We start from the raw sequence: 26,535 nt of genomic DNA on the forward strand, positions 1-26,535 counted from the left end.
TTCAAGTTTCAAGTTTATTTAATTCTTGATATATCGCCTATATAAACATTCTAAGCGATGTACATAATATAATAAAACATAGAAACATTAATATACTTTAAAAACAACAAATTTCAACAATGACTAACAAGAAAGCGGGGAAAAAGGGGACAAAGTTACAATAAGGGCATAGGAAAAAAGGGAAAAAACAGAAGGTTGGGTAAATTGTTACTAGGCACTCTTTATGAATAAAACAGTAGTGAAGCAAGGCAGCAGAGTTCTAAGGTGCCAGGTAGGTAGTGCTGGAGTGCATCATGATCCCACCTGATGCACATGCCCCATTCCATTCCTTTGTACCTCTAGTTGAAGTTGTTGCCATGTCAATCAACAACATGCTCCTCATGGCCCTATCGGCTCTCCCTCTGATATCACTTCCTATGCACAGCACCTAGAAGTGACATCAGTGGGAGAGCCGATGGGGTTGCGAAGAGCATGTTATTGACCGCCATGAACAATAACTTCAACAAGAAGTATGAGGGAAGGGAAGGGAGGAATGGGAAGAGGTAGGAAAGAAAGGAAAATGATTGCTGCTACCCCTACCATCATGGCACCCAGGGCAGACTGCCCACTTGCTCCCCTTACTAATCTACTACAAGGTAGAATGTGTTCACCATAGGGAAAAGGAAAACATTATTTTACTGAACAGATTTATAGGAATATGAGCAAACTTGTTCTAGGATCAATTAACATAACTTTGTATGGCCAATAGTTGGAATACAAATATTCTTACTCCACTAATTCAAACACTCCGAACCAGACATCAAAAATGAAGCTCTCCCTGCATACACACACACTAGCCACCCTTTTGATAATCCTCCTCATTTCTAGTTGGAAAGCAGCAGCAAACAACTTACCCACCACAACCGCATCCTCCAGTACAACCAACTTCCAACTTCCCAACAGAAGAATAATCACATCAAGAAACTCGAACCACCACACCAGCACTCAACAATCCATTACTGTTACCTGGAGAAGAAGATCAACACTCCCGAAAACAAAATCACATCCAACTCCCTCAACACTCATATACCCGGAAACAACTTACATTCCCCAGACCGACACAACCTCCCTTACATGTGCCTATGTTAACATCAGAGCACTAGGACCCAAAACAGAAAACATAAAAAATTGGATAAAAACAGAAAAACTTGACTGCCTATTCCTCACTGAAACCTGGTTAACCTCAGACACAGACCCTAGAATAAAAGAAGTATGTCCGCCAGGATACAAAATAACAGTAACCTGCAGAGAAAAAAAAAAGAGGAGGAGGACTAGCAATAATAATCAAGAACTCCCTAACTCTAAACGTACTTGAAAAAACATCCACTCCGCAAATGGATTTCCTAGCGTGTCAACTCACAAACCCAACACTACAAAACTCACTAAACTGCTTACTCTGCTACATAACACCAGGAAACTGGACCACAGTGAGACCTGAATTTGAAAACTTCATCTACCAAAACTCATTAACAGCAGAATATAACCTCATCCTAGGAGACCTAAACCTACACCTAGAAGACACAACTTCCACACCAGCAAATAACTGCCTATCCTTCCTCAAAGCCTTATCCTTCCAGATCCTAAACCCACAAACCACCCATGAAAAAGGTCATCAACTAGACATTGCTGCATTCATGTCTCTCCAACCATCTAATCCAGCAATCCAAACTACTAACGGAACATGGTCCCCATCCATATGGTCAGACCACTACACATACAACTTCAACATCAGTTGGTCTAAGACCGAACACACACCTCAATCAAAAAAAACCACATATACCACACGCAAACATATCGATCCAACCATTTTTTGGTCAAATGTAGATGAAACCATCCAAAACTGCGACCCAAAAAACTTCATCTCCCACTGGAAAAAGATATCCACTAACATCCTTGATGATCTGGCCCCCCTACAAACCAAAACCAGAACCAGCAGGAAATCAGACCAATGGTTCGATAATGAACTACTCCAACTCAAAAGACAATGTAGAAGATTAGAAAGAAAATGGAGGAAAAAGAACCAAGATCAAACAAAAACCGACTGGAAAAAAATCAACAAACAATACAAAAATCTACTAAGGGAAAAGAGGAAAAACCACTACACTAATCTCATAGGCACGGAAACCCAAGACTCCAAAAAAATATTCCAAATCCTGAAAGAATTAACAGACACCAAACCATATACTACCACCACGAACACCCCTCCACCATCACCCACCCTCTTAGCAGAACACTTCAAGAACAAAATTACCAACACCAGAGCCACTCCCATCCTCAACCCATCCCATCAAAACGCAATCACAATCCACTCTACAGGAAAAGAGGCAACCGCAGCAGACAGAATTTGGACTCAATTCCCCAACATACAATGGTCAGAATTCAACAAATTCTACAAAAAATACAGCCATGCCTCCTGTGACCTCAACCATTGCCCCTCATATCTCCTTACCACCTCTAGTGTAAAATTCCGCACCATAATTCTACAATGGATTCAATTCACGCTCACAGAAGGCACATTCCCTGCTGACCTCAGCGAAATCATCATCACCCCAATCCAAAAAGACCCAAAAGCACCACAAAACCACCCATCCAACTTTAGACCTATAGCCTCAATTCCGCTATATGTCAAAATTATAGAAGGCCTAGTAGCCAAACTCCTCTCCAATTACATAGATGACCACAACCTACTCCACCCCACGCAATCTGGCTTCAGAACAAACTTCAGTACAGAGACACTACTAGGCTCCCTTATGGATACCGTCAGACAACACCTTAGTACAGGGAAAAAAATGCTTCTCATACAACTGGACCTTACTGCAGCATTCGACTTAGTGGATCACAACATCCTTCTACAGATCTTAGACGCAATAGGCATCTCAGATAAAGTATACTCATGGTTTGAAGGATTCCTAAAACTCAGAACTTACAGTGTAAAACCAAACAAAGAAAAGTCAGAATCCTGGTCAAACCCCTGCGGCGTACCACAAGGATCTCCACTATCCCCTACCCTCTTCAATCTCTACACCGCTTCCCTAGGAACGCATCTGGACAATTTGGGCATAACCACCTATAGTTATGCTGATGACATCACCATCCTCATCCCATTTGACCACTCTAAACCGACCATGACAGACAAACTTCACCAAACACTTGAAACAGTCACAACCTGGATGGAAAAACACAAACTTAAACTCAACCAAGACAAAACCAAATTCATCCTTCTCGAAAATGACAAGATCCAAACCACAACCAATTTAGAAATAAACGCAATCAAATACCCAATCCAAACCACCATTAAACTACTTGGCATGACCATAGACAGATGCTGCACTATGCAACCGCAGATAAACAAAACAATTCAGAAATCATTCGCTGTCATGAGAAATCTGAGACAAGTCCGAAAATTCTTTGAAAGAACACAATTCCAACTTATAGTACAATCACTAATACTAGGTATATTGGACTACTGCAACATCCTCTTCCTTCCCTGCCCTGTAACCACGATTAAACAACTCCAAACAATCCAAAATACAGCTTTGAGACTCATCTACTCATTGAGAAAACACGACCACATCACTGAAGCCTTCATCAACTCACATTGGCTTCCAATCCAAGAAAGAATCCAATTCAAATTCTACTGCATACTATTTAAAACCCTACACGGAGACAGCCCATCATACCTGAACAATCGCCTCATCCAAGCACCCACTACCAGACACAGAAAAACACACTCCCCATTCATACCCCCCCCAATCAAAGAAGTAAAAAGAAAAAAACAACACGACGGCCTCCTAGCCACCCAAGCCGCAAGGCTGGATAACCAGATCTCCAACCTTCTGATGACCACTCCAGACTATAGGACGTTCAGAAAAGAAATAAAAACCACACTTTTCAAGAAATTCCTGAAACAGCAATAACATCACGACCTCTTAGTAACTCTAAAACCGACATCTGATCTACCCATTACTGCTCTAACAACAACAAAAGAACCTCCACTATGACCAACTATTAATTCTCTTACAAACCACCTCACCCTCAACAACCCGTTTATGTTTATAAAATCTACAATCAATGTAACTCTGTATTTCTAAATTAACCTTTTGTAATCCGCCTTGAACCGCAAGGTAATGGCGGAATAGAAATCCCTAATGTAATGTAATGTAATGTAATGTAATGTATTATACAGTATATGCCGCCTCACCCTTCCCGCGGTCCCGACAAACCTCTCGCCTCTAGCAGCGGCCGCAGCACTCTACACACGCTGCTTCACGGCCTTCTACTGCCCTGATTTTCTCCACCGCGTGTGTAGAGTGCTGCGGCAGTTGCTAGAGGCGAGAGGTTTGTCGGGACCACGGGAAGGGGCGGCAGCAAGGGAGTAAGGTTAGCGGCCACACCGCGTGAAGGGGTTCATGTGCACCGGGGGGGGATGGGTGCGATGACGACGATCTGCCTTACACAGAAACCGACTCCTCCTGGCAGCTGCACCGCCACGTGAGCCTTAAACCGACAGCTGAGGGCGTCCTGGAGTCCTTTGTAGCGGATGGGGAGCGGGCACAATCCAGCATGTTTGTAACCTATCCTTGAAAACTGGAGAGGTACCAGAGGACTGGAAATTGGCAAATGTCACAGCTATCTTCAAGAAGGGATCGAGGGGTGATCCCGGGAACTACAGGCCGGTGAGCCTAACTTCAATTATAGGGAAGATGGTGGAAGCTATGATAAAGGACGGCATTTGCAAGCACATCGAGAGGAATGGCCTACTGAGAACAAGCCAGCACGGATTCTGTAAGGGAAGGTCGTGCTTAACGAACCTTCTATACTTCTTTGAGGGAATAAGCAGTCGGGTGGACAATGGGGAACCCATCGACATCATTTACCTCGATTTTCAAAAGGCTTTCGACAAGGTGCCACATGAAAGGCTGCTTAGGAAGCTGTGGAACCACGGGGTGGGAGGGGATGTGCACAGATGGATCGAGCACTGGTTGTCGGGTAGACTGCAGAGTGTCGGAGTAAAGGGCCAATATTCTGACTGGCGGGGAGTCATGAGCGGTGTGCCACAGGGATCGGTTCTGGGGCCGTTACTCTTCAACATATTTATCAATGACCTAGAAAAGGAGGCAAAGTGCGAGGTTATAAAATTTGCAGACGATACCAAACTGTGCGGGAGAGTTAGCTCCAGGGAGGAGTGTGAGGACCTGCAAAGGGACCTAGACAAGCTGGAAGACTGGGCAAACAAATGGCAAATGCGCTTTAACGTGGAAAAATGCAAGGTCATGCATATAGGGAAAAAGAACCCATTGTTCAACTACAAATTGGGGGGGGGGCATTGTTGGGAGACAGCAGACTTGAGAGAGACTTGGGTGTGCTGGTGGATGCATCACTGAAGCCATCTGCACAGTGCGCAGCAGCCTCGAAAAAAGCCAACAGGATGCTGGGCATCATAAAGAGGGGCATAACAACCAGGACGCGGGAAGTCATCATGCCATTGTATCGAGCGATGGTGCGTCCACATCTGGAATATTGCGTTCAGTATTGGTCGCCACACCTCAAGAAGGACATGGCGATACTTGAGAGAGTCCAAAGGAGAGCAACGAAACTGGTAAAAGGGCTGGAACACTGCCCATACGCCGAGAGGTTGGATAGGCTGGGGCTCTTCTCTCTGGAAAAGAGGAGGCTCAGGGGTGATATGATAGAGACCTTCAAAATCATGAGGGGCATAGAGAGGGTGGATAGGGACAGATTCTTCAGGCTGAAGGGGACAACAGGTACGAGGGGGCATTCGGAGAAACTGAAGGGAGATAGGTTCAAAACGAATGCAAGAAAGTTTTTCTTCACCCAAAGGGTCGTGGACACTTGGAATGCGCTACCGGAGGAAGTGATCAGGCAGAGTACGGTACAAGGATTCAAACAGAGACTGGACGGATTCCTGAAGGATAAAGGGATCATGGGATATTGAGAAAGCTAACCAGAAAATAAGTATAGAAACCCAGGTCGTGCATGTGCAAGACCGGAGGGCTAGGAAGGGAAACCAAGGCGGCATGGGGGCCCCTTCTGGAGATTTAGACAGGTCGTGACCTGTTTGGGCCGCCGCAGGAGCGGAATGCTGGGCAGGATGGACCTATGGTCTGACCCGGCGGAGGCACTGCTTATGTTCTTATGTTCTTATATGTGATGGGGCATGGGGCGAGCTAGCGCCTCTCCCCCCTCTCCCCCGAACAACCAACTTCAGCCATTTCCGGCGTCTGGCCTCTGACGAATCCCGGGCCTGCTCTCCTTCCCATAAGTGCCGGTCCCTCACTCCCCCGCCATCTAGCGCATGCGCACTCGTGCCGCTGCAGAACCATGCACAGTGAGAGCCGGGGGCGCGCATGCGCAGTCTCATGTCTGCGACGGATCAGGGAACACGACTTTTGAGTGCGCATGCGCGGCCTAGCATTTTATTATATTAGATAAGGTCTCACCAGAGTCTTATACAGTGGCATCAATACCTCCTTTTTCCTACTGGCTATACCTCTTCCTATACACCCTAGCACCCTTCTAGCTTTCACCATTACCTAGTCAACCTGTTTGGTCACCTTAAGATCAATAAAATCCTTCCCCACATATGTGATGTCCTTGATAAGTGTCATCATACTGATCCCCACACATTTAAGTCAGATTAATGTTTGTCTCTCTCTTAATATGAGTTTAGTTTAAAAAAACACAGCAAACTATATTTAATGTTAAATATACAGAACTACAGCAGATGCCCCTTGAGATTAAACTCTAAGGAGAAGGACACTATAAAGCTACTGTATCCTAGGTGGAAGAGTTAAATTGAAATCAGCAACAGGTTTAAATGATACCCAATCCCATGAATTTGATTTCTGTTTCTTTGCTTATGCGCCATTTTCCGGTATGAAAATGACTGGATTTTAGGGAGGGATGTCAATAATTTAAAGATTAATTCCTTTGGTACCAGCAAGAATCCTGCAACAACTTCTACCAGACCGATGAATTATGTACATTCTCAGCAAGTGTTTTGTTGGACAAACTATTTCACTGTTTTGAAGGTGCAAACTCATTCTATTCTGATGTTTTTAATCCTTTCTCATATCCTATGGAAATTCATCGAGTGTTCATGCTCTTTAGGGCAGGATTTTTTGCCTTCACCTGGCTATCACAAGAATGGTGACATCATAATTGGAGGAATAGCAACTTTGTTCAATGTTCAAATAACTCCATCATCCTTCAAAGATCCTCCTAAATTGTTTTATTTTAATCTGTAAGTAGCCTTGTTTAGCTTATCCATACCAGACTTATGATAATTAATTTTACATAAAAAAGCCACTAACTGTGGCAGTTAATGACCTTAGTTGTTCTTTTGAAATTGACTAGGTTGAATTATCTAAATTTAGGATTCTAATATCAGTTAGAATTCCAAATTTGTCCAATTAATCAGCTTTCTAAAAGAGGGTCTTATGTTCCTACAATGTTGGTGGTCAAGGAGTAGAATAAGAACAGGGAAGAAAATTAATATTTCTGAGCACTTTTATTTGGCAAGTGCTGCTGACTGGGATATTCTCAGGCAGCATCTGTGCACTGTCTCTGAATATCCTTAAAGATCCCTCTGCATTGTGTATAAAGTGCCAGGGTATCCTAAGTTATCCAGAGAAGTTATCAGGATAGCAGATGATATTGCCACTGTCTGGATTAGTACCAATACTAACCTCTCATTATTTGGCCAGCCAGAATAGTGGACATCAAATAATTAGATATTGATTGCAGTATCAGATAAAAATTAAACTGACCACTATAACTGAATATTGGATATGGATTTAGATCTTATTGTCAGAAGTGGGCAACTAATTTAGGCAACTTTTCTTTAAAAATTAATTGTAAACCTACAATTTAGTGTCTGACAACTAGCACTTAAATTTCAAGAAAAAACATTAATAAATTAATGACCTTCCTATTCTGGGATGCCTACCAGCCATGAAAAAAATAAATAAATAAAGAGATGTCTCAACAACCACCCAGAGCTGAATAATAATCTTGAACCACTTTAAAGAAGTGTTTTTCCCCTTCCTATTGTTACTCCCTCCCCTTTCTTAACTCCCTTTTATTTTATCTCGATGTATTTTACCTATCCTTACCCATGGGCCTCTTGTTACCATTTGTCTTTGTCTATGCCGTCTTTGATATTTAACTCTCAGTGCCCCCTTTTTTATTTTAAAAAAATGTAGTATTGTAAACTGTCTAGATAACCTTTGATAGACGGTATATCAAATATGTAATAAACTTGGAAACTTGAAATGCAAATGTAAAGTGTTTCAAAACTGTCTAGATAAATTGAATAAACACCAGAGATAAATTCTTAACAGTTGTGTGGTATGAACAAGCATAAATTCATATTTTTGTTTATAATTTATTGGTAAATTCATATATTCCGTTCTGTATAAATAGAAAGTATCTCTTATTCCAAGCAGTCTGCACATTTCTACAGTGACCAGTCTCATTCAGGGGAATTCATCAAGGAAATTCACCAATAGTTTTATCCTTCATTCTTTCTTACTCTAAGGCATTGTTCTTCAACCACCAGTCCGCAGAAAATTCCTGCCAGTCCACATAGGACCGGCGAGATCGATAGCTTCAATTTCCTGCCGGTCCGTGCAGGGCCAGCAAGATCGATGAGATGAAGTCTGCGCAGGGTCGGGGAGATCATGGAGAGCCTCCACTAGTGGCTTTCTCCCCTCCCAGCAGCTGTACTTACCAGCACGGCGATTCAGGAAGGCAGCCTTGGGGCTTTTGCTGAGTCACGGCCGTCTCTGATGATGCAACTTCCTCTTTCCTCAGAGGTGGTATGACCCATCAAAGGCTGCCTTCATGAATTGCTGCGCTAGTAAGTACAGCTGCTAGGAGGGGAGAAAGCCACTGTTAGAGGCTAGGAAGCTGCTGGGCAAGGGGAAAAAAGGGATAGCTGCTACTGGACCTGGAGGGAATGAGGAGAGATGCTGATGGGTGGGGAGAAGGAAAGGAGTCTGGGAAGCTGCTTGGCAAGGGAAAAAAGGGACAGCTGCTACTGGACCTGGAGGGAAGGAGAAGGAGAGATACTGCTGGGAAGGGAGAAGGAAAAGGAGTCTGGGAAGATAGTTACTGCTGGACAGGGGGATGAGGGAAGGGAGAAGGAATAAGGAAGGAAACAGCTGGCAGGGAGATTAGAGGAGGGGAAGGAAAGACACAGGAATGATAAAGTAGAGAGATAGAGAGGGACCAAGATGCTAGATCTGGTATAAGATAAAAATGAAGAAAGCAGTGAAGCTAGAATGAATCATGTAAAGGGGAGAGGAGCATAGAATGAAGATAGACACCATATGAAAGGGGGAGAGGGCAGACAGTGGATGGAAGGAGCAGATTCTGTATTGAAGAGACAGAAAGGGCAGACGCTGGAAGGAAGAGAGTGAAAAGAAGATGAAAGCAGAAACCAGAGACGACAAAAGGTAGAAAAAATAATTTTATTTCTATTTTGTGATTAGAATATATCAGATTTGAAATATGCATCCTACAAGAGCTGGTGTCAAACATGGGACTGCAAAGTCCAGGCTATGATTCTTTAGCTTCCAGCTGACATAGCGCTTTCTCTGACCAGGGGACAGTTGCCCTAGTTGCACTCCCCTAACACTATTCCTGTCATGTGTGACTGCAGTATTCTGTTAGCATGATATTTCTGTGTAGCATTCTATAATAATTTGGCTTATTCAGTTTTCTTGATAGTAGAGGGGATATATGTGAATGAGAGGGGAGTTTTGTTGATCCTTGCCCTGTATTATTTGTATTTATAAAATGATAATTGTACAGAATATTGTTTCTTTTTATATTTTAATATAATACATTCAATATAAAATCATAACTGAGGCTTGTGTGGATGGGATCAGATGATTTGCGGAGATGGGGTGGAAATGGGATTTTTAAATTTCAGTCCTAGTAGTTTGGCAGTCCACAAAATAATTATTTTATTTACGCCAGTCCATAGATGTAAAAAGGTTGAAGAACACTTTTCGAAGGTGCCCTTCCTGTGGGCAAGGCCTAAGGCTACTGGGACAATTCCAGTTTGACAGGCACTTCAGGCCCCACCTGTGGGTGGGGTTTGAGGCACCTGGGCCTTTCATGCCCTAAGGCCTGCCATTCGATGGATGGCGGGCCTGCCGGATGTACAGGCTGTGAACCCAGCTGTCCAACTGTTTTGAGTTACAGGTCGATGTCGAGGGTGGGGGTGGTGTCAAGGGGTCAGCGGGGGGGGTCGCGGGGTCATTGGTTGAGAGGCTGATTGGAGGTTCAGGGGTCAATCGTGGGGGGTGCACTGAGCGTAGTAGGACCTGGGATTCCTCCTGTCCTTATCTTAGTGGGGGTGTGGGGTAGGGGGGTTTCATTGGGGCAGGAGGGCTTGGTCTCCACCCTGCCCAGTCCGATCAGGGGGAGGGTGGATCACGGCAGGAAAGATGGATCATCTCTCCTGTCATGATAGCGATTGCCCACCCCCCGAACCACAACACTTTGGGGTGAGGATCACAGCAGGGGAGATGCCCTGCCGTGATCCTCACCCTGAAGTGCCGCGGTTTGGTGGTGGGCGATCACCATCATGGCAGGAGAGATGAGCCATCTCTCCTGCCATGATCATTACAGTAGGGGATAGGCAGATTGCTGGGGCCACAAAGCTTCTACGATCAGCTCACTGGCCCCTTTTCAACACTTATACCTGGTCTAAGTCAAAACATATAAGTGCCGACTAGGCAACCTGCCTAAACTTTTGGTTATACCTGCTGTATGCGTATGTCTAGATTCCCCTTATGCCACTTTTTGCTTTATGCATTTAGAGGCAGGGGAAAGGCCTAAGCTTGTTTTAGATACATCTAAAACCAGCTTTGGTTATGGATACTTAGATGACCAGGCTTTTTGATCATCCAATTACACATTTAGGCCACTTTTTAGATGATTTTTTGTTTTGATTATGATCCCCATAAATTTTTTGCTTTGGAAATAATTACTCTGCATTTCAGTGGTAAAATATAGGAATTACTGTTATGTGTATGTAGGAAGGATGTCTCTTTGGCATAGTTGGTTTCTGCAGAGAAGTAGAAACATTGGAAAGAGAAGGAAAATAAATGTATAAATAAACATTGCACTTTCTCAACATTCAATGATTTAGTAAAGTCTGTAAAGGTGCTATTTATTTCACTCAATTTATTTATTTGGAGAATGGTATTAGCAAGATTAGAAGTCCTGAGACACATATAAAATGTGATTTGATGCTCTTACTGTGATCCACTTGAAGATCATATATATCACCTCTGTTCCTTCATTGGTAGCTCAAGACTGTCATTGAAAAATAGGGATACTCTTCCCTATATTAGATTTGTGATGTGGTACACACAAACCAAGGAAACAGAAAGGGAGACAGGGGTGAACAAATGAACACAAACTCAAGTCCTGAAATTCTGGAAATGTTAATGCAAAAAAAGGTACTTCCATAAACAACCAAAGGCTCAGTTGAAGAGGGAAACTTCTATATGTTTCGAAAAGACCTGACATGTTTTGCTGAAGATTATGCCTGTCTCAAGGGTCAATAGGTTTTTATATATTAAGTCACTAATGAAAGGAATTAGTTTACTCCAAAAATCCACAGCATAATCAATGTTTGATCATGAGTTGAGCATGATCAAGCATGATCAATTGCTATATATCATAGACAAGTTTGTCTTTTAAATGCTTCATTTGCCAAGTCAGATCTATACTTTCAAACCTATTGACTCCTGAAGCAGTCATAATGTTCAGCAAAACACAGTGTTGTGCCAGGTTTCTTGAATTCATTTAGAAGTTTCCCTCTTCAGCTGAGCCTTTGGTTGTTTATGGAACTACCTCTTTTGCATTAAATATTCTATCATTTTGGGATTTGTGTTTGTGTTGGAGGTCACTTCTGATACAGTGCAACCACGCCACACATTGTGGTCTGCCCATTATTTGAGGATGGCACTTGTACAGTGCAAAATTATGCTAAGGCCAATTCAAGACCACAGTGGAATGAGATATGATTTTCAGTGGTAGACAGAAAGATATATTTCAATTAATTTTTCAATTAGTAGTCTATTTTTTTATTTTATCTTTTATAGCATGTTTATTTTACATTATCTGCACTGAATCTCATTACAGATATGATGATGAAATCTATTACAACTTCCTTGCCTTTGTCTTTGCAGTGGAGGAAATTAACAACAGCTCAGAGCTCTTACCCAACCTCACACTGGGGTATCACCTTTATGAGTCTTACAATAATCAGCTCATGGAACTTAGGGCTGCCATGAATATATTTTCACAAACAGACATGCCATATATTAATTATAACTGTAAATCAACTGGAACACTCGCTGTTATCATGGAAGGTGTCCAAGCTGAGGGATCAAGTCAAATATCAAATGTGATCTCAATATACCACTACCCACAAGTAAGGGGACATCCACATTTGACTTTATTTGCTATTCTGTAATACATTTCTATAGACCTTCATCTTAAAAAAAGTGAATCCAAATTAGTATTGCAAACTTATAAATGTTATAAGCTGCCAAAACTAAAGGATGATGATAAAAGTTACATTTTAGTAGCACATCTACTTGTAAAGTCAAATGTATATGCTAAGGTTTCATAGATCAAACCAATTTTTGAACAAAATAGGGCATTCCCTCCCCAGTATAGACCATCACCCTCTTGAACACACATCACAGAATTCACACCCTCAAATTCATTTTCCCCAAATAACTTAGGACCGACCATAGCATTCCCTGGGGTCTAGCATCTGATGCAGAAACAATCCCCAGTTGTTCATGCAATTTTGCTCTCCAGGTTCATAATGGAACCTATTAAATCCTTCAGTAGTCTTATACTATTGCTGCTGGGATGAAACTGTCTAAATAGGGAATTCTTATATTGTACTTTTAACTGTAATTTAAACCATATGAGTAACGTATTTTCGCGGATATAACGCGCACCCGTGTAAAACGCGCACACGGGTATAGCGCGCGGGGAACACAAATCTATGTAAAAAAATTTTAATATAGCGCGCACGCGCGTATACCGCGCATGCTAAAACCTCTCCCGCCTACTCCGAACCGACATCCTCCCCCCCGCTAGCTTACCCGCGTTTTACAACTTTTTTTTTTCAATCCGATCCGGCATCCCCCTACGAACCAGCATCCTCCCCCCCCCCGCTCATGTCACACACCCCTCCCCCGCGATCCTACATCCCCCCCCCCAGCACCGCAAAATATGTCTTACCCGATTGGGCACCGGCACCAGCACCAATGCACAGGATGTGCCAGTGCCAGTGCCCGAAGATCCTCCCTCGTTGGTTTGGGTTTGTTTGGGCTGGGCTGAGCTGGGCGGTGCGGCGCAGGAGAGATCCTCCTTCTTCCTGCGCCGGGCTGGACTAGGCTTTGAGCATTTGCGCATGCTCAAAGCCTTCTGGTCTCGCTCTCTCGAAATCTCGGAGAGAGCGAGACCAGAAGGCTTTGAGCATGCGCAAATGCTCAAAGCCTAGTCCAGCCCGGCGCAGGAAGAAGGAGAATCTCTCCTGCACCGCACCGCCCAGCTCAGCCCAGCCCAAACCAACCCAAACCAACGAGGGAGGATCTTCGGGCACGGGCACTGGCACATCCTGTGCATTGGTGCTGGTGCCGGTGCCCAATCGGGTAAGGCATGTTTTGCGGTGCTGGGGGGGGATGTAGGATCGCGGGGGAGGGGTGAGCGGGGGGGGGAGGATACCGGTTCGTAGGAGGGATGCCGATCGGATTGAAAAAAAAAAGTTGTATACCGCGCTCAGGCATATAACGCGCGAGGGGTATGCGCGGTACGTAAAATCGCGTATAACGCGCGCGTTATATCCGCGAAAATACGGTAGTCTATTTTGAATCCATTGTTTGATGGAGAAGAATTGACTAGGATCACTCCTTCCCCAGCTGCTAGACAGGAGGGAATCCTCTGGTAGGTCCAGGGGATCTCTGGGGAGTTAAGGGGCTGGGGGTGACTTCAGGTGAGTGAGAGGTCTAGAAATATGACTTTGGAAGCAGTTGTTTCTGGGAAATAGGATTGACCTCAAGGGTTTGGTAATATGTTTGAAGGAAGGGCTGGCTTCAGGATGTGGGAGTCTGATCTTGGGGCTAGGTAGTCTGTATTTAGGGACACCCTTTTAAATGGATACTGTCCATTTTAAGATACAGTAGTTTCCAGAAGCAATGGACTACACATTACTGGATTAATGTTCCAGAGCATAAAATAATAGTTTGTAAGGATGGTCATGATTGCAAGTTGAGTCATTGACTCCCACAATAAACTAAGCTGTGGTAACATGAGATATTTTACTGTAGCTTAGTAGCTAATTCCCGCAATCTCTGGAAGAAAAAGGTAATTCTGAATTAATTATATTTCTTGACAGATCAGCTTTTCTTCTCATAATTCTATTAACAGAGATGTTGTTAAGTTTCCATATCTATATCAAACTATGCCCAGTATTTTTAACATCATTACTGGGATCATTAAATTATTGAAACATTTCAACTGGACTTGGGTTGGCATCATTGCACCTGATGATGACAACAGCCTGCAGTTTGTTCAGCTCCTGAAAGAAAGAATTGAACAAAATGGAGCCTGCATTGAATTCATAGAAATAATCAACATCCGTGTTATGACACAAGAAAGATTTGTCAAAATGAATGAGACTCTTCATAAATCATCAGCTAAAGTAATCATTGGTCATTTTAATACAGAAATGGCATGGGGTATCTTTGAAGATATAAATATTCTGGAGATACCTGGCAAGGTCTGTATCACCATAACTGACCATGATTTCCATGTGTACTACCCAGTGGAATATGGTTTCAAGAACAGCACCTTGATATTCAGAGGAAAAAAGAAAAATATTCCAAGCTTTTTAAAATTTATACGAGAGGTAAATCCTATTATGTTTCCTCATAATAGTTATACCCACTGTTGGTGGGATTCACTATGTAACAACCAGTGCCCCCAAAGCATCAAAAAATCCTGTAATAAAGATAAATATAAGTACTGTGCATTCCACTGTAACAATACCCACTTTGCCAGCAGTTATACCATTTACAATGCTGTGTACATTCTGGCACATGCACTGAAAGACATGTTTTTCTCTGGCACTAGAAATACCACCATGTGGAATGAAGACCGACAGAGATTATCAGATTATTTGCCATGGAAGGTAACATCATTTCATAAAGTAATGTTATATTCAGAAACAGAATTGGTGACAATTGGTTACTGGTAGAGTGGAGGGTGACATTTAAAATTCTATGTATGATCCACTGCATGCTTTTAAAGTTGATCCATCTTATTTAAAAGATTTATTACCTTATATGCTTTCTAGACTTTTGCACTCATCTCAAAACAATTCTTCAGATTTTGAGCAGAATGAAATATTTGTCTGTATCTTCTTTTTTTAAAATCCTTTATTTATTTTTAATCAAAAACAGTGTCATACAAATGAAAGAACAAAAGATATTCCACATATTACACTATTATCTATACAGGTAACATAAATATCATTCAATAATTTCATTTTCCTGCATATAATAATATCCTTATATATCCTAATATACAATACAAAAGATGAATAAAGTTACCCAATTATCACTATCAATATTTATTCCCCTCCCTTCAACCCCCCACCCCCCTGGATGTGTAAAGATAAATAAACCAAAGAAAAGAAGAGATATGATGAAAATATATTATTATGTTTTTACAAATTTAGTCAATGGGCTCCAAATTTTATTAAATACCTCACTAAAACCCCTACATTCTGTGTTAATTCATTCATATCTGTATGTAGTACACACATTCACCCACCAAAATGTATAATTAATTTTATCATGGTATTTCCAATTACTTGTAATCAATTGAATAGCTATACCTGTTAGGATCATAAATAGATGACTCTTATACTTGTGGAGAAGGCGCGGTATATAAACCTAAGGTTTAGTTTAGTTTATATTTATCTAGAGTGGGCTTCACATGTAAAATTGTTCCACAAATTATAGCCTCATATGACATTGGAACATTTGAATCGAGTACTAAATTTATTTGTCCCAAAATTGATTTCCAATATATTAATATAAACGGACAAAAATACAACAGATGATCCAAAGTTCCTATACCAGTATGACAATGCCAGCATCTATTAGACTTAGAACTATCTATTTTATTTAATCGAACTGGGGTCCAGAAAATCCTATGTAACAAAAATAACCATGTTTATCTCATAGATGCTGATGCTGTACATTTCAATTTCCAAGTCCAAATTCGTGGCCAACGAGACACAGAAATATACTGTTTTATCTCAATACTCCAGATGTCTCTAAGACTATTTTTTGGCTTTTTATTATAAAATCCAGAAATCAATTTATAGCACTGAGCAGCCTGATGACCTACTAAATCAGTTTGGTAGCAAAGGATTTGCAGGCTAAAATATGTTTTAAAATTTTTCCATTGAGGGAACCCACTCTGAATAGCCAGCTTCAACTGCAACCACCTATATTGTTAACTTTTTAAAATTCCAAATGACTGTTGCAATTGTGAAAAATCAAACATATTTCCATTAGACATAACGTCATCTAATGTCCGAATACCTGCCTGCACCCAATTCTTCCAAGCGATCCCAGCACCACCTATTTGAATCTTGGAGTTTAACCATAAGGACTGCAAAGTAGACTTTATTATGGGAACATCTGTTAACTTATCAATAAATTTAATTGTTTTCCATGTGTCCAATAAAATCACATTATCCTTAGCGTACCTAGGTATTTTAATACTTAATATATGAGAGTCTCATTGGGGACATGATTTTCCACTCAAGATATAGCCAGTCTGGGTAATGTTCTAAGAGCTCAGGGAGAATCCAATACATACCTTAATGCATTATATAAGCTTGATGATACCTATAAAATTGGGAAAATTTACCCCACCCTCCGCAATTGGTTTTTGTAGAGATACTAAAACAATTCTTGCTTTTTTCCCTAGCCAAATAAATTTTTGTCAATATAATTTTTAACTTTTTGTAAAAAGACCCTTGAAAATAAATTGGTAACATACCCAGTTGGTAACAAATTACCGGCAAGATCATCATTTTGACCGTTTGAACTCTCCCCCACCAAGACAAGTGTAAAGGGTTGCTCACACATCTCCATGACCTTTAATAATGATTTTTCATTTATATTTATTGTTTCTTCCAATGTATTTTTAATCCATATACCTAAGTATTTAATATCATCCTCCTTCCAAATAAAAGGAAATTCATCAAATAATCATTTCGTACAATGTACATTCAATGGAAGAATTTCTGATTTACTCCAGTTTGTTTTGTAACTAGAGAATTTTCCAAATTTATTAATCAGTTCCAGTAAACATGGATGGTAATTTCAGGACTTTTCAAATGAAGCAAAATATCATCTGCATATTGTCACAACCCTAGCCTTAAAGCTCGGTTTGTGCCAGGCAGGGGTTTGTCTAAACCTATCCCAGTTGTCAGAAGAGCTGATCAAGGTGACAAGCCAGGGGGAAAGTATAGGGAAGGTGGTTCATTTCCCTTTAAATCTCAGTTGGCTGAGCTCCAGGGAGTGGAGGATGCTGAGTATAACAGCCTGGAACAGCCTGAGATCACTCCCACCTCCCCTACCAACTCTCAGCTGCAGAAGCTGATTGCTGCTCCTGGGAGAGTTAGGCAAAAGCTGCAGGCTGGCCCTCCCCCTCAGAGAACTGGGCGTGCCCGGCTAAACGTAATAGAAGCTGCTCTGAGGGGAAGGAAGGCAGTCTGCCCTGAGCCAGCTCAGGAAGGAGGTATCCAGGACAATGCTCCTGATCCTCACTGCTCTACTGACGTGGAGATGTTAGATTTGGATCCTGACCCTGGGACTAACCAGCCAGCAGAGCTTGTACCTATGGATTGCCAGGAAACTGCTGATATTCCTGAAGGTATACCTATGGAAGAATAATAGGTTACATGTTTGTGAGACTTTTTTGTCTTCCTGCTCAGGTGAGCAAATTGTTTAGACTGCTTCTCAGCAGCTGTTTGCAGTTGAGGGAAGAAGGAGAGCAGTGCTGAACTTCTCCCTTTAAGGGAGCCTAAAAGGAAAAAAAAAAAAAAACACGTTTTTTTTTCATTGAAGAAATCTGCACTGTTAAGTTTATTTTGTGTTTTGAATGCTGAAGAATGAGGAAGTAAGTTTGGGGAGAATCCACTGTACAACTGGATGGGTTTGTGGGGCCATTTGGGCATTCTGTTATAACAGAGATATTTTTGTGGATTCGCTTACTCCCCTCCCCCACCAACTCCTTTGGAGCTGGCTGGGGCCAAGCCTACTTACCTCTCAGGCTTGGACACAGCACTACAGGCAGTGCTAATAGCAGTTGTAGCTAACTGTCTGACTTTAAGGATTACAACATTGTTTTGGAGAGTTATCTCTCGGCATCTGACAGCAAGTATTTTGCAATGTGTTTTATGTTACTTACCTGGATAAAGGTGAGAGCTGAGTCTTAATTATTTTTCGTCAGCTCTGTTTTGTTTTGGGAACTTATGTGGGTTACTTGGAGTCTGGACTGACTGGAAGTTGGCTCCCAATATAAGCCCACAATAAAGTGTGTTGGCATGAACTATAAACTGACTCTTTTGGATTTTGTTTCATGCTTTATTACTGAACATTGAGACCAGCAGGACTTCCAACTTTATGGAAGCACGTCGGAGGTGAGCTATAGTGTGCAACGGCCAGAGCCTAACATATCCACAGGCGTCGGCCTCGCCACAATATGCAGAAACTTTGTATTCCCGACCTGCCCAAGGAATACCACAAATCTCTGCTTGTTTAATAGCCAACAGTAAGGGTTCCAAAACAATATCAAACAGCAAAGGAGATAACAGACATCCCTGTCTCACTCCCCTTTCCAAGCGAAACCACTCTGAAAAAGTATTATTAATGTACAATCTAGCAAAAGGGGAGCAATACAAGGTTTGAATCATTTGTATAAATCTAGAACCAATACCAAACCATTCCATAGCCTGATACATAAAGGACCATTCTACTCGATCAAAAGCTTTCTCTGCACCTAAAGAAACAGAAAAGGCCAGATCATCCATTTTTTTGTCAAATTTAGCATATGAAAGGCCAATCTAGTATTATTTGAAGAATGTCTACTAGCAATGAACCCTTTTGGTGGACACCAATAATATAAGGAAAAGCCTTGGCCAAGCGTAAAGCTAATAATTTTGCTAATATTTTCCCATCTACATTAATCAAAGAAATTGGCCTATAATTAGCAACCAACAAGAGATCTTTATTTGGCTTTGGCAAAACAATAGTTAATGATTCTGCTATAGTACCTGTTATACAACCATTATTCAGTTGATCCTGATATAAATTTAATAGATGGGGTAATAATATGTTTTGAAATGATGCATAGAATTCAACCGTATATCTATCACCACCTGGAACGGATCCAACTCTAAGGGATTTCAATGCAGATTGTATTTCTTTTTGTGAAATGGGTGCTTTTAATTTTCCTTTCACATGCTCGGGAATTTTGGGACCCTCAATCAGATTTAAAAATTCCAACCCATTTGTCTGTATCTTCATATAAATTATTACTACTACTACTATTAATTATTTCTGTAGTACTACTAGATGAATGTAGCACTGTATAGAGTCTTAAAGAAGACAGTCCCTGTTCAAAAGAGCTTACAATCTAAACAGTCAAGAAAGACAAACAGTTAAGGGGAATGGTTAATCAGCTAACTAGGTTGGTGGACAGTGGGGAGTAGGGTTATGGATTGATGTCTATATAAAAAAGGTGGGTTTTCAGTCTGCTTTTAAACAAGGTAAGAAAAAGGGGCTTGACAGACATACTCAGATAATATATTCCAGACATAGGGGGGCAGCTAGATGAAAGGGTGTATGGGTTCTAAATTGTGGAATAAAATCGCTATAGAATTCCTATGGTCAACATATCTTTAAAAATATATTGGGGAATGTTTTCAATATGACATCAAAGATAAAAACAACAGACTATGGATGTGGATGTCCTGAAAGATGATTTTATTCGCTTTTCACAATAAAAATATAAATAAAAGTCTGAATTAGTAATACACATATGATTGCCCTGATGGACCCTACACAGTCTGTATTTTGGTAAGACCGCTTTCCTTAGGGGTCCAGGTGATATAGGGTACAAAGATAAAAATTTGAGAAATAGAATATATGTGTCTTTGAGCATAAAACCTGAAAATGGCTTGAAACAAGCAGAGTGACTTTTATTTGTATTTTTATCATGAAGAGCAAATAAAATCATCTTTCAGGACATCCACATCCACAGTCAGTTGTTTTTATCTTTGGATTGTTATTACTGTGGATCATTGGGCCTCCCTTTTTGTTTTGTTTTCTTGTGTTTCAATATGACATCCAAATCTGAGTTTAGACATTTTGCTGAATATGACCATTTTCAAAACAGCAAAATGTATTTTTGTTTCAAAAATAGCCATTTCTAAGATATGCATGGCCTCAGTGCATCTACTGTATCTTAATGAACCATTTTAGAAAAAAAAAAAACCAAGTCCAAAAAACACACAAAACAAGCTATTGGGATTGAGGGGGCCAGCATTTTTAACAGACAGGCCACACAGATATCCTATTAAACTAAACTAAGCCTTAAGTTTATATACCACATCATCTCCACGGAAGTGGAGCTCGGCACGGTTTACAAAACTTAAAAATATAAGGAGAGAGAGGAGAAAGATTTACAAAAGCATATGAACAGAGGGAAAATAAACAGGAGAAGAAATGTTATATGTTAGAAAAAAGCCAGGTTTTCAGTTGTTTATGGAATAATATTCTGCAGAGGGATTGTGAGATCGTTCCAAAGGCCCGTGATTTTGAAGAGGAGGGAATTTCCCAGTTTGCCTGCGTAGAGAATACCGCGTAGAGAGGGGAAGGATAGTTTATGTCTGTGGGCGGATCTGGTGGTAGCAGGCCTTGAGGCAGTAAAGGATAGTGGGATTAGGGGAGGGAGGATGCCGTGAATGATCTTGAATGCCAGACAGGAGCATTTGAAATGAATTCTGGAAAGCACTGGGAGCCAATGGAGGTTGGTAAGGAGAGGGGAGACATGGTCAAATTTGCGTTTTGCAAAAATCAGCTTGGCTGCTGTATTTTGGATAAGCTGGAGTCTGTGAAGACTTTTTTTTGTTAGGCATAAATAAATGGCATTGCAGTAGTCGAGTTTGGAGAGGATGATGGGTTGTACAAGGACGGTGAAATTTTTTTGGTGAAAGTAGGATCTTACTTTCCTCAGCATGGGGCACATAAAAAAGCCCAGGAATGCATTTCACCATAAATCCCTTATAGTGTATGGTGATCCCTTCAAATTCCATTGGACTCAACTGGACTCCACACCAAGTTTATTAGTTATTTATATACTGCCCATCAATGGACATTTTCTAAATTTTTTTTACATTCAGGTAATCAAATGTTTTTTCTCTGTCCCAGAGGATTGTGGACATGGCTCAAATGAGCCTGGGGGGAAAATCTATTAAAAATGGACAGGTATTTTGGTGAAATGAGCAAACATAAAAAATCTAGCCATTAAACTTTCTCACCTTGCGCTGGATTTACTAGTTATATAGGGCCTAATCCAAGAGCAGGTGAGAATGTTTATGAGTGGATATACTGTATATAAAACCAAAATGGAGAAAGCAGGATACAGAACCAGAAATAAAAAATGTAACATATTGGTTTGGAAAAACCACATGTGCTGTTTGAAGAGAAACAGGACAAGCAGCACGAATGCAGCTTAGGACATTAGATTGATTGATAAGCTCTGTTGAAGGCCATAGAAAATTCATACCAGATGTCATAGCTTAAATTTCACAGAGGTTCATTGTTCAAATGTGTGTTCAGTTCGGTCTAGGGAGATGCCCAAGGGATTTATAGGCAGACAGGGTTTGGCCTTTGACCTGGTTGCCTTACTTTGAGATACAGAACTATACATTCCAAGAGGCCCTGATTTTGCAGCATGAAGTTAGAAACACTAATTGAATACACATGTTACATTACATTACATTACGGATTTCTATTCCGCCTATACATGTGTAATGCATACATCCAGAATTAGGTGTTAGTACATTTTAGTAAGCCATTAAAATTATAAATTAAGTACTTACATATGTAGCTTTTTTAACGATTGTAGATTAGAATATGTTTACTTTAAAAATGTATTAAAGGATGTATATAGAAAATCGGAAGGTTTTGGAAGGTTTGGAGTGGGGAAGCCCCCTCCTCCTTCCAGTTCTTACTGTGAAACAAAGACTTTTCAGTACACGCTGTTAGCCATTCGAATAGCATGTGACAGAGACGTAGGTTGACTCTTAAGAGACACAGAAAGGATTTGTGAGTATAATCCAATATTGTTTTTGTATTTTTCTTTATAAATCATGTATACTAGTATTACTATGTAACTTTTTAGGAATTAGAATGTAACTTTTAGGAATTATTTTGTGAAACGGAGAAACATGCCCCATGTGTATGTATAGAAGCAAGCCTTATATGGAATCAAATATTTTTGACCAACTAAATGCAAGTAATGGAATGTCGTCATATTAAGTGTATATAACTGAATGAACCAGAATAGGGGTTGAATTCATATTTTCAGAATACTATCTTTATGCGTCTGATTGTAACGTGGCTCCATTGTACAAAAGTCTTTTGAATCAAGATTTCTGTTAATTCTAATAGACAATATATGATTGGAAATATTTGTACAATTATCATTATTCCTTAGGATTCACAATCTACTTAATATACCTAATGCAAAGAGGATTGAGTGACTTGCCCAGGATCAGAAGGAAAAGTGCTGGGCTTGAACCCACAACTTCAGGATGCTGAGGCTGGAGGTTTAATCACTAGTATAGACTGTTTTCTGTCTCCATCATTTACATTCTTTATTTACTTCATCTTTTAGCCATACTGTCATCATTTGGTCTTGTCTATGCCTTCTTAATACAAGAAATATATCTGTCAATTCTAAGCCTTTGTAGATGCTTCTTATAACCTTTTTAAACCAGCTCATGGTTGCAGCCTAACTGTTAATATTCAGCAGAGATAACCAGTTCTCTCCCACTGAATATTTGGCTATTCAGGACATTCCTGAAAATGTGTCCTTTATTCTTTAGCTTCATCGTTATCTGAGGAATGTGCACTTTACGAATGTGCTTGGTGAAGAGATCTTTTTTGATGAGAATGGAGACCTACCCATGGACTACAATATTATTAATCTGCTCTTTCTGCCCAATGGGAAACTGAAAGAAGAAATTGTTGGAAGTTATAAACCTGATGCTCCCCCAGGAGAGGATTTCACAATCAAGGAAAAGGAGATAGTATGGGAAGCTACATTTGCCCAGGTGAGAGTGATATAAATTTTTGTAATAAATATAAAAAAAACAACACAGCAGAAGATTCGCAAGATCCAATATGGCAGGAATGATAACAGCTCACGCAATATCTTACCCAAGTTTTATTCCCCTCTTTTACAAAAGCTGGCAGTGCAGGCTAGCATGGTAAATGCCCCAACACCCATAGGAATTGAATGGGCCTTTTGGACTTAGCATTTATAGCTGCTAGATTGACACTTGCCCAGCAATGGCATATGCTAAATGTACCTACCTTAAGAGATGTGAGGGAACGTTTAGGAACAGTGTGTGAAAAATATAGACTTTCAGCCTTTTTTAACTAATCTATGGGCAAAATTTAATGATATATGGAAGATATATATTGCATTGGAAAAAGAAACTCTATGAAAGAATTATTTTATATTTATTGGCATAGAACCAGGTCTCCTGGGAGGAGGGTACGATAGGGAATGGGAATGGGATTGTTTTAACTTTAGTATTGATAAGATGCACTATTATTATTAATTTACTAAGCTTATAAATTACACTTAGGGCTCCTTTTACGAAGCCGCGTTAGCAGCTTTATCGTACTCACCTTTTTAGCATGTGCTAACCCCTGTGCTAGCCCAAAAATTACCACCTGCTCAAGAGGAGGTGGTAGCGGCTAGCATGGCCGGAAAATTAGCACACATTATTACGTGCGTTAAACTGCTAATGCGGCTTCGTAAACGGAGCCCTTAATATTAAATGTGTGCTGTACTGAGATTGTTGTATTAAAATTATTAAATAAAGAATTTTTAAAAAAAAGAATTGAGCATTTGCCACGTGGCACTTGGCTATGTGGCTTTATAAAAAGGGGCCTATGCCAACATAGCACAAAGCATATCCACACAAGTTCTGTATCAGGAGCTATAACCACAACTGGTAATAAAATAAAACAAAACAAAATAACAATTTGTCGTACATAAATTAAGACAAACACAAAGAAAGGGATCAAAATACACAAAAAAGTCAATAACACCTAAAAAGACGTGTACAAGCCTAAGGAACTGTGACAAATAGTTCTTTGTTCAACAAAAGACCTGAGACTGTCAGTATTTTGGCCCTTGGCCTGCCTCAGGGATTTTATTGATTTTCTGTCATGCTGTTTTATTTTAAAGATGATTATCCCAATCTCGAATAAATGACGGCTCTAAACAATGGTTTTAGCAACGCAACTTAACAAGTGTTAAAGGGTAAATAATGTGCATTATAGCCATAATGCAACTTGATAACTACCTTACTAAGAAGTATAGTTATTTGCATAGGCTACTGATAATATTTGCTAATTTACCACTAACTTGTAGTAGTTTGCCAGAGGTTAAATTTTATTTACATATGTATTTATAAAATTGATATCCCACCTACAAATCAGCAGCATATAAAAATATACATAAAATAACCATTTTCAACTACCTTAAAAAATAAGACCAAAAAACAAAACAAAAAATGTTACCAAAAAGCTGTACATGTACAAGAGGGCCAATAAAAAAGTTGTAGAATCATTCATCTTAAGAAAATACACTACTACTTTTGTATCAGGTGGGGAAATACTTCATGTCATAGTACACATAATGCTATCATCAAAGCATTAAAAACAGCCAGAATAAGCAAGATAGTTTTGAAAACCTTTTAAAATTATAACAGTATTGACAAAAACAAATATGTCTTGGGAACCTATTCCTCAGTGCTGGGCCCTCAATAGAGAAGTCACATGTGGATGTCTTTGCATAGTGAATTATATTTGGTACTGATACTGAAACCCACCGCTCACTATCAGATCTCAAACAATGCACTGAAATAAATACTTTTATTGTTTGTTCTAAGTACCATGGAGCCACCTTATTCAATGTCTGGTAGAAAGTACCAGAACCTTATATTGAACACAGTACATCAATGGTAGTCAATTAAACTATTTCAGTAGTAGAGTCGCATATTCAACTTTTCCTTTATCCAAACTAATTTAGCTGCTGAGTTCTGAATCATCTGTAATGCTTTACACAGAATCTTAGTCACACCAAAAGTAGGTATAAATCATTGTAGTCAAGCTTTATTAATATCAACAATTAGTCCATTATTCAAAATTCTATATACTATGGGGCCAATGTTCCCTCTAAGAATTGATGAGATGTATGCAAAAAAAATATGCATGAGCGACAAGTTATATACTCCACAAATTTATGAGCAGGCGCAGAGGACGAGTGCCCGTGAGATTGTGGGAGGGTTAAATACTCAAAACTTAGAAGAATAACAATTTATTTAGAGGGGCATAATCAAAAAAAGCGTCTAAATCCCCTTTTGGCCTAAGTCCTTAAATGTTCAACGCAGAAGCAAGGAAAGTGTCCATAACCAAAACAAACGTCCTTGTTTTGATTATGGCCTTCCTCTGCCTAAACGCCCAATCTCCACTACGTCTAAAAGTACACCCACACGACGTCTACACTTTTTAGCCATAATGAAACAAAAAAATGCCTAAGCCACAAACGTACAACAGAAGGGCTTTTAGGCGAAGGAGAAGCCAGTCCTTCACCTAAAAGCTGTATTCTGTAACCGGTATCTGTCAAAAACAATACCGGTTACAGAACCCCCCCCCCACACACACACACAATGATCCAAGCAGGAGGGTGCCCAAGCCCTCCTGCCATGTCAAACCGCAACCCCCCCCGACAACATCGGGGCAAGAGGGAGCCCAAGCCTTGGTGACCCCCCTACCCCCACCCCCTACTACATTACGGGCAGGAGAGATCCCAGGCCCTCCTGCCCCCAACGTAACCCCCCTCCCAATGACTATACCCCCAGAACCCCCAGCTGACCCATGACCCCCCTGATGATCCCCCCACCCCCCTTCTCCGTACCTTTTTTCAAGTTGGCCGGACATATGGGTTCCAAACCCGCCTGTCCGGCAGGCAGCCGACAGCAGAATGGGGCCAGATTGGCCCAGCCATCCCAAAGCCCCACCCAAAGGTGGGGGCCTAAGG

At 40.6% G+C, this 26,535-nt stretch overlaps 1 protein-coding gene across 1 annotated transcript in view; it reads left to right on the plus strand.

The window, feature by feature from the left end:
- The window catches only part of LOC117346229 (vomeronasal type-2 receptor 26-like), a 59,738-nt gene that overhangs the window by 16,884 nt on the left and 16,319 nt on the right, over window positions 1-26,535 (plus strand). The window contains exons 2-5 of the mRNA XM_033915633.1: window positions 12,226-12,517; window positions 14,501-15,013; window positions 17,688-17,804; window positions 23,303-23,530. Coding sequence (XP_033771524.1) covers window positions 12,226-12,517; window positions 14,501-15,013; window positions 17,688-17,804; window positions 23,303-23,530 — 1,150 coding nt within the window. The remainder of the gene's footprint in view (window positions 1-12,225; window positions 12,518-14,500; window positions 15,014-17,687; window positions 17,805-23,302; window positions 23,531-26,535) is intronic.

The sequence above is a fragment of the Geotrypetes seraphini genome, chromosome 12 (assembly GCF_902459505.1).
Source record: "Geotrypetes seraphini chromosome 12, aGeoSer1.1, whole genome shotgun sequence".
In the NCBI taxonomy this organism is placed as follows: domain Eukaryota; kingdom Metazoa; phylum Chordata; class Amphibia; order Gymnophiona; family Dermophiidae; genus Geotrypetes; species Geotrypetes seraphini.